The sequence below is a fragment of the Misgurnus anguillicaudatus genome, chromosome 19, assembly GCF_027580225.2.
Source record: "Misgurnus anguillicaudatus chromosome 19, ASM2758022v2, whole genome shotgun sequence".
Taxonomy (NCBI): domain Eukaryota; kingdom Metazoa; phylum Chordata; class Actinopteri; order Cypriniformes; family Cobitidae; genus Misgurnus; species Misgurnus anguillicaudatus.
In genome coordinates, this window is record NC_073355.2 from 16,047,887 (window position 1) to 16,063,677 (window position 15,791).

The 15,791-nt window shown below is 37.3% G+C and overlaps 1 protein-coding gene across 1 annotated transcript; it reads left to right on the top strand.

Annotated features, from left to right (window-relative positions):
* The first annotated feature begins 373 nt into the window (after nucleotides 1-373).
* On the top strand, nucleotides 374-11,791 carry kctd5a (potassium channel tetramerization domain containing 5a). The gene is made up of 6 exons (XM_055189929.2): nucleotides 374-667; nucleotides 2,073-2,181; nucleotides 2,350-2,441; nucleotides 2,867-2,962; nucleotides 6,907-7,032; nucleotides 9,713-11,791. Exons 1-6 carry the CDS (start codon nucleotides 455-457, stop codon nucleotides 9,740-9,742), a joined length of 666 nt encoding a protein of 221 aa, XP_055045904.1. The 5' UTR covers nucleotides 374-454; the 3' UTR covers nucleotides 9,743-11,791.
* The last annotated feature ends 4,000 nt before the right edge of the window (nucleotides 11,792-15,791 follow it).

Below are 15,791 nucleotides of genomic sequence, written 5' to 3' on the forward strand. Positions count from 1 at the left end.
GAGGGAGGTAAATGAGGAATTACACAAAAATATTAAAAGATTCACACTTCGCATATGTTTTAGTTGCTTTCTTATTATCTGAGAAAAAAATAGTTTTATATACATTTTAATTTATTTTTCAAGAACCAAAAATAAAGGTTTATCTTTACGGTATTTACATTTCGGCCTTGGACTTCATATGTGGTATACGTAGTCAACTGGCGACGTACACACAAGATGTGTTGGACTTCAATCGACGCTGCGCAGACAGAAATATCGCGAGAGTGACTGGTAAGCTAACCTTTCGACTCGCCCTCGCGATATTTTGATGTCACGTGCCAATCTGTTTGCGCAGCGCTGTATGAAGTCGAACACACCAACGGCCTTTACGTAATGGGAGGGCAGAGCAGCTCAAACGCCGCACACTTCCTGCTTTCGCTCAGAGTCGGTCAGGCAGCGGGAGATCAGAGGAGGTATGGCGGAGAAGAGCCCTGACCCGAGCGCTTCGAGCGCCCGGAGGTGTCCCGCTGTTTCTCCAGGAGAGTCGTTGGCAAGCAGCTCCTCAAAATGGGTTCGGTTGAACGTCGGTGGCACGTACTTTCTCACGACGAGACAAACGCTTTGTAGAGACCCGAAATCTTTCCTGTACCGACTGTGCCAGGCCGACCCGGACCTCGACTCTGACAAGGTATTTATACCGCCAGCTTCGCGGTAGCATGCTGCTAAATAAATAACCGCGTCTATTTTAGTGAAGCACATACAATTCGGAATAATGCATTCGTGTTGTTTTATTACGGTGTGTACTGATTTGTAATATTTAGCTAGCGGCTAGCTAGTAAAGTTACATTTTGAATGAAGCTTTGCTTACCTGCTTAGCCCAAAAATATAATTTAATGTAGTGTGTTGACTAATAAAAGTTATCTGTAGACGATTCATTGACTGTTTTTTTAAAGGGATTTTACGCGTACTTTCAAGCTATTAATAAAATGAAAAAGCACCTCTTCTGTTGTCTTCAACAGTAACGTTAATTTACAGATAAACTTGTATGCTACATGTCAACCGCTAACTAACTGATAAACTTCCCCAATGTTTATCTAACTGAATTGTTAACGTTTCTCATCGTTTCTTTCAGACTAACCCCTTAAAATACAAATAATTTTACCCGTGTTTATCTGACTTTATCATAGAGTTTTACTACAGTTATCTGACCAAGCAAGTAATGTTATTAAACTTAATGTTAACGTGATCAGACTTAAAAAAAATTAATTAAATAGTTTTTAAACCTTACAAATATTAGCATGCTTACTAGTGGCTATTTAACTTGACTATAGAAATATGAAAAATATTTTCACTTTTTAATTTTGTAACAATAAACAATAAAATCTTTATTTTATTTATTTATTAACAAACCGTTATTACGTGTTTATCTGCCACAGTTTATTTTTGCTTGCAAATACATTTTCAACACCAAGTATTTCTTTATTTTATTTTATTTTTTTGTAATTGTTTATTTTTTTTAATATATTGGTTTGTATACGGAAATGTAGCTTATAAAGGGAATATGAACTAATGCAATGCTGTGAATATGTTATAATATTCATGAATGTATCCAGAATAGATTTGTTTATCAAACCTATCAGATTCTTGTCATGTGACATGAAGAAATAGGGTTGCATGCTTTAAACTTTAAAAGGTCAGTATGCATCATTTATTAGGATAACAAATGGTTAAAAGCCACTGAAAATGATATATTTCATCTATACCACAGTTTAATAAAAACATTATTAAATACATTTTAATTCCAAGAAGCAAATTGTGCATTTTAACTGTAAAATGTACTTGGTAAATGCTTTAATTTGTGTTTATACATTGTTAAATTAAGCCCACTATCTGACCCCACTATTGATTTGTGGTAATGATGATGTGCTTCACACAGATCAGGGTCCCTATGGGCTTTCCCGCTTATATTGAAATGTCAGCAATGTTTTTTTTTCTCTACAAATACTGTTTATAATTTTGCACACGTTTTACATTTTTGAAGACAGATTTAATCCATATGAACTGATGATGCGAAATATTGTTTCTTTCTAAAGGATGAAACGGGCGCTTATTTGATAGACCGAGATCCTACTTATTTTGGTCCTGTGCTCAACTATCTGCGACATGGGAAGCTGGTGCTGAACCGAGGCCTAGCAGAGGAAGGTGTGCTGGGAATGCAATAAGAAACTTCAAGATCGGTCTGAACATGCTGTTGGATTGCTGCTCGCCAACTAAATAACCATTCAATAACCTGCATTTAAATGCTATATTTTTGTCATCAAGATGCTATAACGCTGATTCATGGTTTGAAATCTGTTAAATGTCCTTTAGGTGTGCTGGAAGAAGCTGAATTCTACAATATAACATCATTGATTAAACTTGTGAAAGACAAGATCAGGGAGAGGGATTGTAAGACAGCTCTGGTAAGTAAACATTTAAGTGTTTAATCATTTGTTTTCTGAAGTTTTCTGTCATTTCTACTCTGTAATGCACATTTAAAAATTGTATTATTATGATATTTATTATTATTATATTTTTTGTATTTTATCATTATTATTTTAGCAATAATATTGTGCATGATATAATTGGGGTGCCTATGCAGAAGTCAGGCTCTACAAACCTTTCCTCTGCATGGGTTCGTCTTACACAGGGCATCCAGGTCCAAAAAGCACTTGCTGTACAACATGATAAAATGCTCTCTGAAATCTGGTTTCTCAGCACCTTCATCTTATCACATTTGTGGTTCTGCAATAGACAGAATCGTTTGGAAATTGAATCAGAAAGAAAAGGGTGTGCTCTTCAAATAGCACTCGTCATGTTCTCAAATGTTCTTCTTCTTCTTCCCCAGCTTCCTGTAAAGCATGTATATAGAGTACTGCAGTGTCAAGAGGAGGAGCTGACACAAATGGTCTCCACCATGTCTGATGGCTGGAAGTTTGAACAGGTAATTAAAAACACAAGGGAATTGGGGTTCAAACTGTTTTGGACTGTATTTGGAAAATGGGCGAACATTACCTCTTAAAGGGCTCATTATAGTTGTGTGTAGGTCCTACGTCATATGTTACGCATCGGTTTTCATTAATACTTTTGCGTCGTCGTCCGCTTCAACAGGCAAACACGCATGCAGACCGCTAGTAGGCAGTATCCACGCGTATTACCACAGTAGCAGCGCGACCGTCAATGAAGAAGCAGCTTGGCAAGTTAACCCACAAACGGAAATGTTTTGAGATGACCAGCAGTGATGGAAGTAAATAAACAGTGACTAATGTTGCAGTTTGATGGAAATGTTGCATCGCAAATGGAAATGCGTATGATGCAACCTGATGGGAGGGGTTCTAGTGGACCAATCACAGGGCTTGCGGTCGTGTAGAACTGACGCGCTGTTAAAAATTTGGCGAGGTCTACTCAGAGACTACGGATAACCTACGGTGTAGCTCTTACGCACGACTATAAATTGGACTTAACAACACTACAATTGTTTGTTGAACAGCCTAACAACAGTCATAACACAGTTTCATATTTAAATGTTGAGGTTTGGCTGCGTTTCCATTACAGATTTGTGAAAACTTATTCAATATTTTCTAAATGTCGATTAAAAAAACTTTTGTGAAATGACTGCATTTCCACTAACTGATGATATGTGACTAAAACGTAGCAGATGTAGGGGTGTTATCCAAAAATTATTGGCAAGAAAAGCCTCTTATACTTGAAAGCAGACACGTATAAGGTGGGAAGTTTTCTGGGAAGTTTTGTACTGTACTGTACTGTGTCATCTTCATGATTAATGATTATGTACATCAGGTGACCTTAAAAAGCGAATAAACTGTTGCAGTTTTGCGAAATACCCCTTTTTTGAAATGCCTGTAAAAACTTTTTTGCGATATATGGGAGTTTTGCAAAATGTATGTGTTTCCATTCATTGCATTTTTAATTTGCAATGTCAATTTGTGCAATTCTAAGGGTACTGGAAACCAGCTAGTGACATAAAGCTAGTGATCTGATATTATTTTGCTATGAGTAGGCTAGCTTGCAGATCTTGCTAGACTTACTAGAACTGTGATCCAATCAAAGTACAATCTTAGTAAATTGGGTCTGATTGCGGTATATGTGGTGGGTAAAGGTGGTGTTGACCAGTGTATGAACCATTGAGGGTTTTCCCAGTGTGTTGGGAAAGTGAGGTGGTTTTTACATTTTATTCATTTATTTATTTTTTGATCATCCTGAACTCGTGCCTTATAGGCAGTTGTAACATGACAGAATGGCAGGCATTCCCTCTAATGTATGTTTGGCCATTTAGTGGACACAGTTTTTTGTTACTGGGTATTGTAACATTTTTATGTTTATCTTTAAGTTTAAATATAAATAGCATAGTGCTTTATTTGCAAATGTATTTGGTATTTTGTGTTCATTGTAATGTACAGTGTATTTACAGAGAGATTGTAGAAGTGTGTCAACCACATGACATTTTGGTATAGGATTTATGATTTAATCCGACAATGTGTGTCACAGATGAGAATATCCAGTGTAGTCAGTTTTTATTTTTATGATGAGAATGATTTATTGTCAACATGTTACAGTATGTTGTTTATGGTTTTTCCAACAGCATAAATCTTGGTCCATTCGAACGGTCCATGTGGTTTCAATCGGAAGGCGACAATATAACAAATTTACAGATAATTTAACCATTGTCATTTATTTGCCAAAAACACCATTGATATAAGATTTAGGTCATACTGTCCTGATTTTTGTAGTATATTTTAGAGGCTGTTTACACTTGGTATTAAGATGTGTTTTTGTCGATTGGATCGCAGGTGGACGACGTTGATGCCAGGTGTAAACGCTTTGAGCTCGTCCACTTTCGACCACTTTCAACCACATTCAGACGTAATCGAAACCCCTTTCGACCGGATTGCTTTTGTAGTGTAAACGCACTACTGTGGTTGAATGTGTTCGAACAGCCACACGCGACCGCCTTCTCTCCGCCCCTTTATCTAATCTGAGGTACTGAACACAATGTTTTACGTCTTTTCTGATTTCTGGCACGAACACACGGTGAACAGCGCTATTTTTAGCCTTTCATTGATAAAACTAAAGCGTCTGATCTCCGCAGTTTCATTTTGCAAGTGTGAAAGTTGCGTGACCTTATTTCATCAATTGCGCTGAAAATTCAGAGAAAGCTCTTACATACACACGTACAAAACTCTGTGCAGCATGTTAACTTGCTAAACAAGCAGTGGACTCCGACATAATATTAGTTTGCGTCCATATAAACTCATAATTACTCCCGCTCGCGTTTAAATGACAGCGGAGAGACTCGCCCACCGTCTCACAGACCACCCCCTCACAGTATTCAGAACAGAAGCGGTTGAAAGTGGACAAAAGAGACGGATTTAAATACCAGGTGTAAACGTGATGTGTCTCTCTCGTTCGCTTGTGATCTGATCGACCAAAACACATCTTAATACCAAGTGTAAACAGCCCCTGACAAGTATAAACGGTGTTCAAAACGTTTTGAGCTCGACCACATTTAGGGGCTGTTTACACTTGATTTTATGATGTGTTTTCATCGATCGGATCACAAGTGGACGAGAAAGACAAATCACGTTTACACCTGGTATTTAAAACCGTCTATTTTGTCCACATTCGACCGCTTCTGTCCTGAACACTGTGAGGGGGTGGTCTGTCGAGATGGTGGGCGAGTCTCTCCGCTGTCATTTAAAGTAATTGGCAAAAAAGTACTGGCAAGTAATTATGAGTTTGTATGGACGCTGACCCATTTATCTAATCTGAGGTACACAATGTTTTACGTTTTTTCTGACTTTTAGCGCGAACACACGGTATATCTGTAGGCTTTCATTGATAATACTAAAGCGGCTGGTCCCCGTGTAGTTTCATTTTGCAAGTGTGTGAAAGTTGCCCGATCTTATTTCATCAATTGCGCCAAAATATCAAAGAAAGCTGCTAAGTAGCATTTAAATGACAGAAGAGAGACTCGCCCACAGTCTCCACAGACCATCCCCTCAAAGTAATCAGGACAGAAGCGGTCGAAAGTGGAGAAATGAGACGGATTTAAATACCAGGTGTAAACAGAATGTGTCTCTGTAGTCCACTTATGATCCGATCGACAAAAAAACATATCTTAATATCAAGTGTAAACAGCCCCTTAGATCTACATGTGACTTTGCTCAGGAGGATGTTAGAAGCAATATCATCTATGCATCTCATCTAGCAGCAGAGAAAACATTTTATGGAAGGTTGCTTTTATTTAAATAGCTTAACAACATTGTTCGCTTTGTTTGCATATTTGTATTTTAACTATGGAAAGATGCAAAAACAATGTGATGTTTTTTAGGTTGGAGTGGCTGGGGTATGATATAATTTGTGGTGCTGTAGTTGTAGATGTGAGGGAGGCATCAGAGGAGCATCAGGTGCTTCAGTCTAATCACTACCTGGAGGGATGTGGAGAGAGGCGGAGGCATGTGTATTCATGTGGAGTCAGCACTCATCTTTCTGAGATGTTAACTTTTATTATTGATAGATTTTGCTCATCTTGCTTAACAACGTGATGGTATTACACACAGAAGCTCACAAGTAGTCAGGGTTTATGTTTCGCCATACCAGCAAACAAGTGACTCAAAAAGAAATGTGACCATGTGTTGTTGTTGTGAAATTAGCATAAACTTACAATAACTCATGCTACTATGATGTTTTTGTCACGTTACATTAAGGAAAATTCTTTATTTCTTCATCCGCAGTACAACTAATGAGTATATATGTTACATATGCAATGGTTTTATATTGTGTAACTGTATTTACTTATAATTGCAGTCAGATGAGTTAGATTTGGATCATCATCATCATGTGTTTTTCTTTCCTCTTTCCTGCCAGTTGGTGAGTATCGGTTCTTCGTACAACTACGGAAACGAGGACCAAGCCGAGTTCCTCTGCGTGGTCTCCAAGGAGCTGCACAATCAGTCGTACGGCACAAACAGCGAGCCCAGTGAAAAGGCCAAGGTGAGGCTGACAGAATCGCAAAGGTCTCTCGTGTGCCCTAACCAGAAATATTGATTTTCACAAAAATATCCCACAGCTCTGCTCTTCAGATAGTCACGGTAGTCAAAGAGTTGAAGAATAAGATCAAATATAATCATGTTTGAGTGTTTTGTTTCTCTGCATGGCTTGCCCAATGAGGATGCTTTTTTCAGTATTTCTTGGTGAGGCATCATTTACATATCACTTAAACTGATAATTAGGTCTCTGCTGAATGCAATATCTCTCTCTCTTTGACGCAAGCTGTCTGGCTATACTCGTGCCTATTAGCCAGCCCTAGAATTATATCCACCGCTCATCTACTCTGCTTTCTTCTCTCGGATAATGATGGAAAACCTGCTCAATAGTTAATGCTTCCCTGTCAGCCGCTACAGCCAGTTTTATCCTGAAAATCTTCTTAAATGGCTTATCTGATTTGCAGTGTTTTAGTATCAGGTCAAAGTTCAAGGTTAAGGTTTTTGTGCTACAATGAGAGTCAGGTTCAGTCAAAAATCATGGGATGAGATCACCAAGCAATTGTGTTACACTTCCTGTAAAGTCCACACAATTGCCTGTACAAATAACCCTCACATTTAGTGCTGGGTGATATAGCGAACCAAAATGGGTTTTTTTCAGCGTTGTATTTTTTACACATCTGGTCACAGATGGCTTTAAAGGGCGCATTTTATTCAGTCAGAGGAATTGTAATTTTAACAGCTATTACTGCCAAGTAGATTTAAAATTTAAGCAAGAAGTAAATTAAAATAAGTTAAAAATTTAAGACTTTTAATTGATTTTGCCAACAAACCGGTATATCTGAATAATCTGAAGCGGGATTTAGTGGATTTGAAACTAAAGTACTTAATGAACGTATAGACCATTTGTTTTTTTTGTAGGCAGAGCCCAACTGGTCTCAGAAAGTGACAGCTCTGCAGTAACATTGTGAAGTGTTTTAGCGTTAAACTGTGATATTTATAGATCCGGTGTTTTGTCGAAGTCTATTTCCCCTGTTTCTTTTTGGTGTAATGTTTCTTATAGCGTTTTCATCCAGGGTTCCCAAGTTTTTGAAAATATCCATACATAGATACAGGTCATTGAAAGTGCTTGAATCTATTTTATGCAAGAAGTTTTCTGGAAAAAATCCATATTATTCCCTGTGTAGTGTAGGATAATATCACAAAAAAATTTGAATTGAAGCACACATGCTAAACTGTTTGCTTTAAATGTTTTTATTTTCTGTATGCGAATGCTGATTTATACCAAAATGCTTTTTTGCATAGTTGCGTTTGACACATTAAAACGTCTGGGGTTACGTATGTAACTGTTGTTCCCTGAGAAGGGAACGAGACGCTGCGTCTCCCTTGCCACAATACTTCCTGCATCCCTGTAACGCCATCTTTGGCAATATTCAGATAGGGATATACTTCCTGGCTCCCGCATCACCCTGTCTTTGTCGTTAAGCTTTACCATTGGTTGAATTTGATATACATATTCAGACACACTTACCCCTGGAGGCATCCTCAAAGTGTCACCGCAGTGATGCAGCGTGAGTTCCCTTGAAAGAGAACTGTAACAATGTATCTTTAAATGTAACATGCTCTCACTTGAAATGTGTCCCCACATTTAGTCCTTGAATTTGAGGGTGTCGGACCTGGAAAGTTCTCGAAAGGTCCTTGAATTTGAAGTTAACTAAGGTGTGGGAACCCTGCATCACATTACGTTTATTTTTTTAGATAAATAAAAAGTTTAAATGGCTTGGCTACTGATATATGTGCATGTATGTAATGTATATGTATTGTTCTTTATTGGTAAATCAATTATTTTTACAGTATGAATCGCTAAAGTACAAATAAAAGCAATATTATCATGTATTATATATAATACCATTTATTAAATATTTCATAATTTTCCTGTTTTTATTTTTTCTTCCTTATATTTATAGCCTACGTGTTTGTTCTAAAACTAATATAAAACTATTATGTTTACATACAAATTAATATGCATAAGCCGGTTTATGTACTAATAACACTTTACGTCATGTGTGGGTTTTATTTATATATTCATTAAGTATGTAAACCATAATAATTTTAGTAAAAACTGGAAGACGACATATGCTACGATACAAGGTAAAAAGAAATAATAGTAAACAGAAAAATGATGAAATATTTAATAAATGGTGATATTATCGCTTTTTCAGTATAACCCATTCAAATGTTTAATCTTTCTAAATAAATTATAAACATAACGTGATGAAAATGCTATAAGAAACACATAGAGGGACTCCGGATATCTTCTCGAATTATTTTCTATTCTAATTATTAATAGATTTCCAGATGATTTCATCACTCCAGTCTGTCCGTTTAAGGCCTCATTGCAACCATAAACACCTACGTTTATCTTCAAATGGTGTCTTCGACGATGGTATTCTGTAAAAATGATGCCATCTTTTTTTTTGGCATTCCTATTCTGACACTATTGAGTTATATTGCTCGTTTCACTCGTGTATAATTCATTTCCACTGTTTTTCTGGCACCACATGTGACGTCTACTCGCAAAAGGTCTATAGTACAATTTCATTTTTGACAGAGATGGCATTTAGCTGCTTTTGCATCTGTGCTCCTTATTTACATAATGTCCATATTTAACAGTTGTTACTCTTTTGCAGATTCTTCAAGAACAAGGCTCTCGAATGTGAAACGACCGCATTTTATGTTCCCCGGTCCTGCAGTTGCTGGGCAAAACCAAATGCACCATATCACACAGAGAGAGAAAATTGTCAAGCAAGGAGACAAGCTGTTCGGAGCGGACGCTCTTTATCGTTTTAGGTTAATTGACACTTGTTTGTGCCTGCACAGTAATGCCGGACTGTGGTTTCTTGACGTTGGTGGATATATCTGAGTCTTTGCTTGAACGGTAGGAATATGCATGTCATTAGTAATCTGAGCAAAAAGGGCCTCAATCACGCCTGGTCCAATCGTGTTTACTCAGGGTCTCTTATCAAAACAAATAAGTTAATCATATCATATACGTGGATCAGTGAGAAATTTTGTCAAAACATATTTAAAACTGTATATTATGCCATACAGAAAGTTGAACCTCACAGTCGAATGATCATAATTAAGAAAGCGGAGCTCAAGTATTTTTTGGGATTGAGATTACATTATTACGGTGGCTTATGTGAAATGTTGACTGGTGAGGGATAGTGTATTTTTATACCAAGGATTTTGTTTGTAGGAACAAAGGTGTTTCTTTCGTTTTGACTTGCATAGTGTTAGTTTTTCTACCAGGAGGGTGAAGGAACATCCGTAAGAGTTCGCCTCAAAGTTACCTTACGTTTCGTGAGGTTATACTGTTGCTGCCTTGAGTCAACAAGAGAACAGAAAATATTTGTCTTCCATCCCTGGATTCATTCCGAATTGGTTAAACTGGATTTTTTTTATCATCTTAGAAGGGTGACAAAACGCCTGAAACTTTTTTTTAGGTTAAGAATTAAGGCAAAGCTATAAAGGCATTTAATTTATTTTTGCAGTACTGTTTAGTACAACACTTTACTTGCATGACACTGACTGTTAATTAGTTATGTTGCAAGATTTATTTTTACGTTGGAAAACGATGGACTAAGAATGGATATTTCTAAAAGAAAGCATTTATCGACAAACTAACATCTATATAGTTCAACACTGTTAATATATCCGATAGTTTATTTCAAAAACATTTCGACAATGCTGCCTTTAACGATCCTACACAACATTGGAGTTGTGGTCAGGGAAATAACACATCACTTGGCTAGGCTACAAGCATATCTATTTGACGATGTATATAGATTAAGGAGCGTAATATCCGTGCATGTTATTTTTCCGAATCCTCTTTCACTCACGCACACAAAGGGCTTTTAATAGTGGAATACAAGCTATACTTTTTGCAGGGATCCAACCGATCTCCTAATATTGCCTGATCGAGGCGAAGTTTACATGGCTAGTGTTTTATAAACGATACTACTACACGTTTACTTACCTTGACTATGTGACACCACGCTCTAGTTTGGTTTCAAGACCTGTATGTTGTTTACATATCCTCTCGATTACTTAGTTTCGTTACTGTCAACCTTGTGTCTTAGCAACTAGAGAGGAAGTTTAATTCTTTAAAGGTGTTGCGTTGCTTGCTCACTGAATCAGTGTCTTGTGGTGAACACGTGCCTCTATTATAGCCTTTGAGGCTCCACAGTGCATGCTGACGTCCAGACCACCCTGCAGAATCGAGTGATAGTCGTCACTGTGTAGGGTGCTGCGCTGCTCTCGCTATATGTTTTTTTACATCTTGCGTCCCAGGTCGAAGCAGAGGCAGCAGGATGTGCACTATGACGCATCTATCACACTTTTTTAGTCACAGTCTACGTTTCAGTTGCCAGTTTACATAAGCCAGTTTTCCTTCTGAGGCAGGCGTATATATCCACGATGATGCCCTGCCTCGGTTATTTAACTTTCTCTGTGTAAAGCGTGCAATTTGCAAAATGTATTTTGAGAACGGGCAGAAGCAGACTGAAATGTCTTTTGCCTCACCTCGTCACTGCTGTTCCTATACTTATTATCCTATAACATGTTTTTGTATTTTTTTTAAGCTTACAATTTGTGTATTCACATAGTATATTATATATGTACTTGCAAGTTACGACTGGAGAAAATGTATATGATGGTAATGCTAGGACCCGGTCAATCTAAATAATAAACACTTTTGAATTCTGAAACGTTTTTTATTTCTAGATTAAATGTGTTGTTCGGGTTTACGGTTTAATTTTGGTTTAAACACACGTGTTTATCTTAAAATCAGAGATAAAAATCTCTCTGTGGTATAGCATTGGGTTAGCAGCACAAAAGGTCATGGGTTCAAACCCAGGAAACACACATATTTATAAGAAATGTATAACTTGTAATGCACTGTAAGGCATTTGGCACATGAGTAAATTTAAAATTGCAGGATTTTGGAAAAAAAACATTACATTAAGCTTTTTTAAGATGCTAAATAAATCTTTGGTGTCTCCAGAGTACATATGTGAAGTTTTAGCTCAAAATACTTTATAGATGTATGTCAGAAATGCCACTTTGTACGGTATGTGTGAGCAAAAATGTGCTATTTTTGGGTGTGTCCTTTAAAAAATACAAATGAGCTGAGGATATGCAAACGTGATGGTGGTTTGTTGAAATTGAAACTCGATTGTGCTATAAGTTATTTTCTTTCTCTGCACTAAATGGCAGTGCCGTGGTCGGATAGTGCAGATTAAGGGGCAGTAAGATCCCCTTTTGACATCACAAGGGGAGCCACATTTCAATTACCTATTTTTTTCATATGCTTGCAGAGAATGGTTTACCAAAACTAAGTTACTGGGTTGTTCACATTTTCTAGGTTGATAGAAGCACTGGGGACCCAATTATTGCACTTAAACTTGAAAAAAAATTCAGATTTTCCCCTTTAAATGCATTCAGCAGCACATAAGCTTAAAAAAAACTATTGCAGTGAGGCAATGGTCACAGCAGAGGGCATTTTTAGATATGGCAGAATAAATAAATAAGATCACATTGGTAATAGATTCACTTAGCCAAACAATATGTATTATGATGCACTACTTATTAAAAGTTGAAAAAATACACACAAATACTCATACAAATAGAGTAGATACAGATACACTGGAGTACAAAATCTGCATTGAACCCAAAACTGTATTAGCACAGCACTATTGAGTTCCTTCTAAGTTGAGCATTACTATTACTTATGGTTAAGGGATTGTTCAATACCCGTTTTTATACTAAAGACAAATGATACCTCCAACTGTGTGACTTGTTGAGAAGTGTGCTATTTTCTAAGTGATTTGACTCAAAGGTACAACCCCAAATCAGAAAAAGTTGGGACACTGCAGACATCCCGAGCAAAAAAGCAATGGAACAATCCACAAATCTCACAAACCCATACCCCACTCACAGTAGAATATAGATAACATATCAAATGTTGAAAGTAAGATATTTTGAAATGTCATGCCAAATATTGGCTCATTTTGGATTTCATGAGAGCTACACATTCCAAAAAAAGCCGGGACAGGCAACAACCAGAGGCCAGAAAATCCAAATGTACACATAAGGAACAGCTGAAAGACCTATTTGCAATTTACTAGGTCAATTGGCAACATGATTGGGTATAAAAAGAGCCTCTCAGAGTGGCAGTGTCTCTCAGAGGTCAAGATGGGCAGAGAATCACCAATTCCCCCAATGCTGCGGCGAAAAAATAGTTTTTTGAGTTTCTCAGAGAAAAATTGCAAAGAGATTGAAGTTATCATCATCTACAGTGCATAATTTCATCCAAAGATTCAGAGAATCTGGAACAATCTCTGTGCGTAAGGGTCAAGGCTAGAAAACCATACTGGATGCCCGTGATCTTCGGGCTCTTAGACAGCACTGCATCACATACAGGAATGCTACTGTAATGGAAATCAAAACATGGGCTCAGGAATACTTCCAGAAAACATTGTCAGTGACCACAATCCACCGTGTCATTCGCCTTTGCCAGCTAAAACTCTATAGGTCAAAAAAGCAGCCATATCTAAACATGATCCAGAAGCACAGGCGTTTTCCCTGGACAAGACTCATTTAAAATGGACTTTGGCAAAGTGGAAAACTGTTCTGTGGTCCAACAAATCAAAATTTGGAGTTCTTTTTGAAAAACTGGGACGCCATTTCATCCGGACTAAAGAGGACAATGACAACCCAAGTTGTTATTAGCGCTCAGTTCAGAAGCCTGCATCTCTAATGGTATGGGGTTGCATGAGTGCATGTGGCATGGGCAGCTTACACATCTGGAAAGGCACAATCAATGCTGAAAGGTTTATCCAAGTTCTAGATACATATGATCCCATTCAGACATCGTCTCTTTCAGGGAAGACCTTGCATTTTCCAACATGACAATGCCAGACCACATACTGCATCAATTACAACGTCATGGCTGCGTAGAAGAAGGATCCGTGTACTGAAATGGCCAACCTGCAGTCCAGATCTTTCACCCACAGAAAACATTTGGTGCATCATAAAGAGGAAGATGCGACAAAGACAACCCAAGACAGCTGAGCAACTAGAAGTCTGTATTAGACAAGAATAGGACAACATTCCTATTCCTAAACATTGGTACTCCTCCAGCTGTTCCTTACAAGTACATTGAACTTTTCTGGCTTCTTATTCCTACCTGTCCCAACTTTTTTTGGAATGTGTAGCTCTCATGAAATCCAAAATGAGCCAATATTTGGCATGACATTTCAAAATGTATCACTTTCAACATTTGATTTATCATCTTTATTCTTTTGTGAATAAAATATAAGTTTATGAGATTTGTAAATTGTTCCATTCCTTTTTTTTACTCACAATTTCTACAGTATCCCAACTTTTTCTGATTTGGGGTTGTAGAAAACAACAAAGCTACACTCTAAAAACAAGTGGTGCTAAACAGAACTAAAAGTGGTTCATAGAGGAACCATTTTAGTGCTATATAGCAACTACACTCTAAGAAAATATGTGTTAATTTTGACACACTGTTTTGTGTTATCCTGGTTCTTATGAAATAATTTTGACGTATAAGTCACACCTGAACTTAAGTACCAGAATCTGGCAAACTATGAAAAAAGTGTGACTTATAGTCCAGAAAAAACGGTATTTCATCGGTGCTGTATGGCACTTAAAATGGTTCCTCTATGATTATGAGCTTAATGATGTTTGTTTTTAGAGTACAGTGAATTTGGACCCTGGTTTTATCTTTGGATCAAACACTTAAGTTTTAGGATTAAGGGGCGGTTTTCTAGGACTGGGTTTAGATTAATCCAGGACCAGGCCTTAGATATATTAGGACATTTAAGTAGTTTTTACAAGGAAACCTTACAAAGAAACATTACAGGTGTGCATCTTGAGACAAAACAAGAGCACTTATATATGTTAAGAGATGTCAATGCAAAATGTTTTTGAATTAAGGCAGCTCACGGAAACATGCATTTTAGGAGTTTGCAGATCCTAAAACATACATTTGGCTGCGAGTTGTACAGAAATGTACTAAATATTTTCATAAAATGAATAATTGTATAATATTAATTTTTATTATATTATTTTATATTTTCCTCATTGCCATTTACTTCTTTACCAATGCTCACTGATCGCATTGCATTTTAAACGAATGTGTCCTTTCATATGTTTTGAATGCGCAACACATTGGTGAATTCACTAACGTCTAACCAGGGAGCTTGGTACAGGTGCACTGATGCAATGCACCCATGACGTTTCAACAAGCTGCGACATGCTTTTCTGCCTTGTGTACATCTCTCCGTTTAACGGGGTGCATGCTCTGTTCGGCATGCCCTGTCCCTTAGATGAGTTATTGCACTTTAACTCTTGGCAACAAGGCAGCCAATCACTTTGTGCAACCTGTATGGAGCTCAGTTTTCTATTGGCCAACAGCAGCAGCAAGTATTATTAAAGAGAGTTTGCCCAAACATAACAGCCACGTTGTATCCAATCTTAATGTTGTGTATTATTGAGAAAGAAATCAGTGCATTTAGGCAACAGAAAGAAAGCTTTCAAATTGTTTCCCCTCATTGATAACATGACTTATGTCAGTATAGTCTGGTCCTTAATTAAATTTCATTACATGAAATTGTTATTTTTCATGAAATAACTATAACCATTGCTTTGAGATTAGGACCAACACAAAATCCATATAAA

Bases quoted from the DNA above. Each gene is read 5' to 3' on its own strand.
- kctd5a (XM_055189929.2), top strand. From the start codon at position 455: ATGGCGGAGAAGAGCCCTGACCCGAGCGCTTCGAGCGCCCGGAGGTGT. The intron at 2,963-6,906 runs GTAATTAAAAAC...CTTTCCTGCCAG, and splicing joins ATGGCTGGAAGTTTGAACAG to TTGGTGAGTATCGGTTCTTC. The intron at 7,033-9,712 runs GTGAGGCTGACA...ACTCTTTTGCAG, and splicing joins AGCCCAGTGAAAAGGCCAAG to ATTCTTCAAGAACAAGGCTC.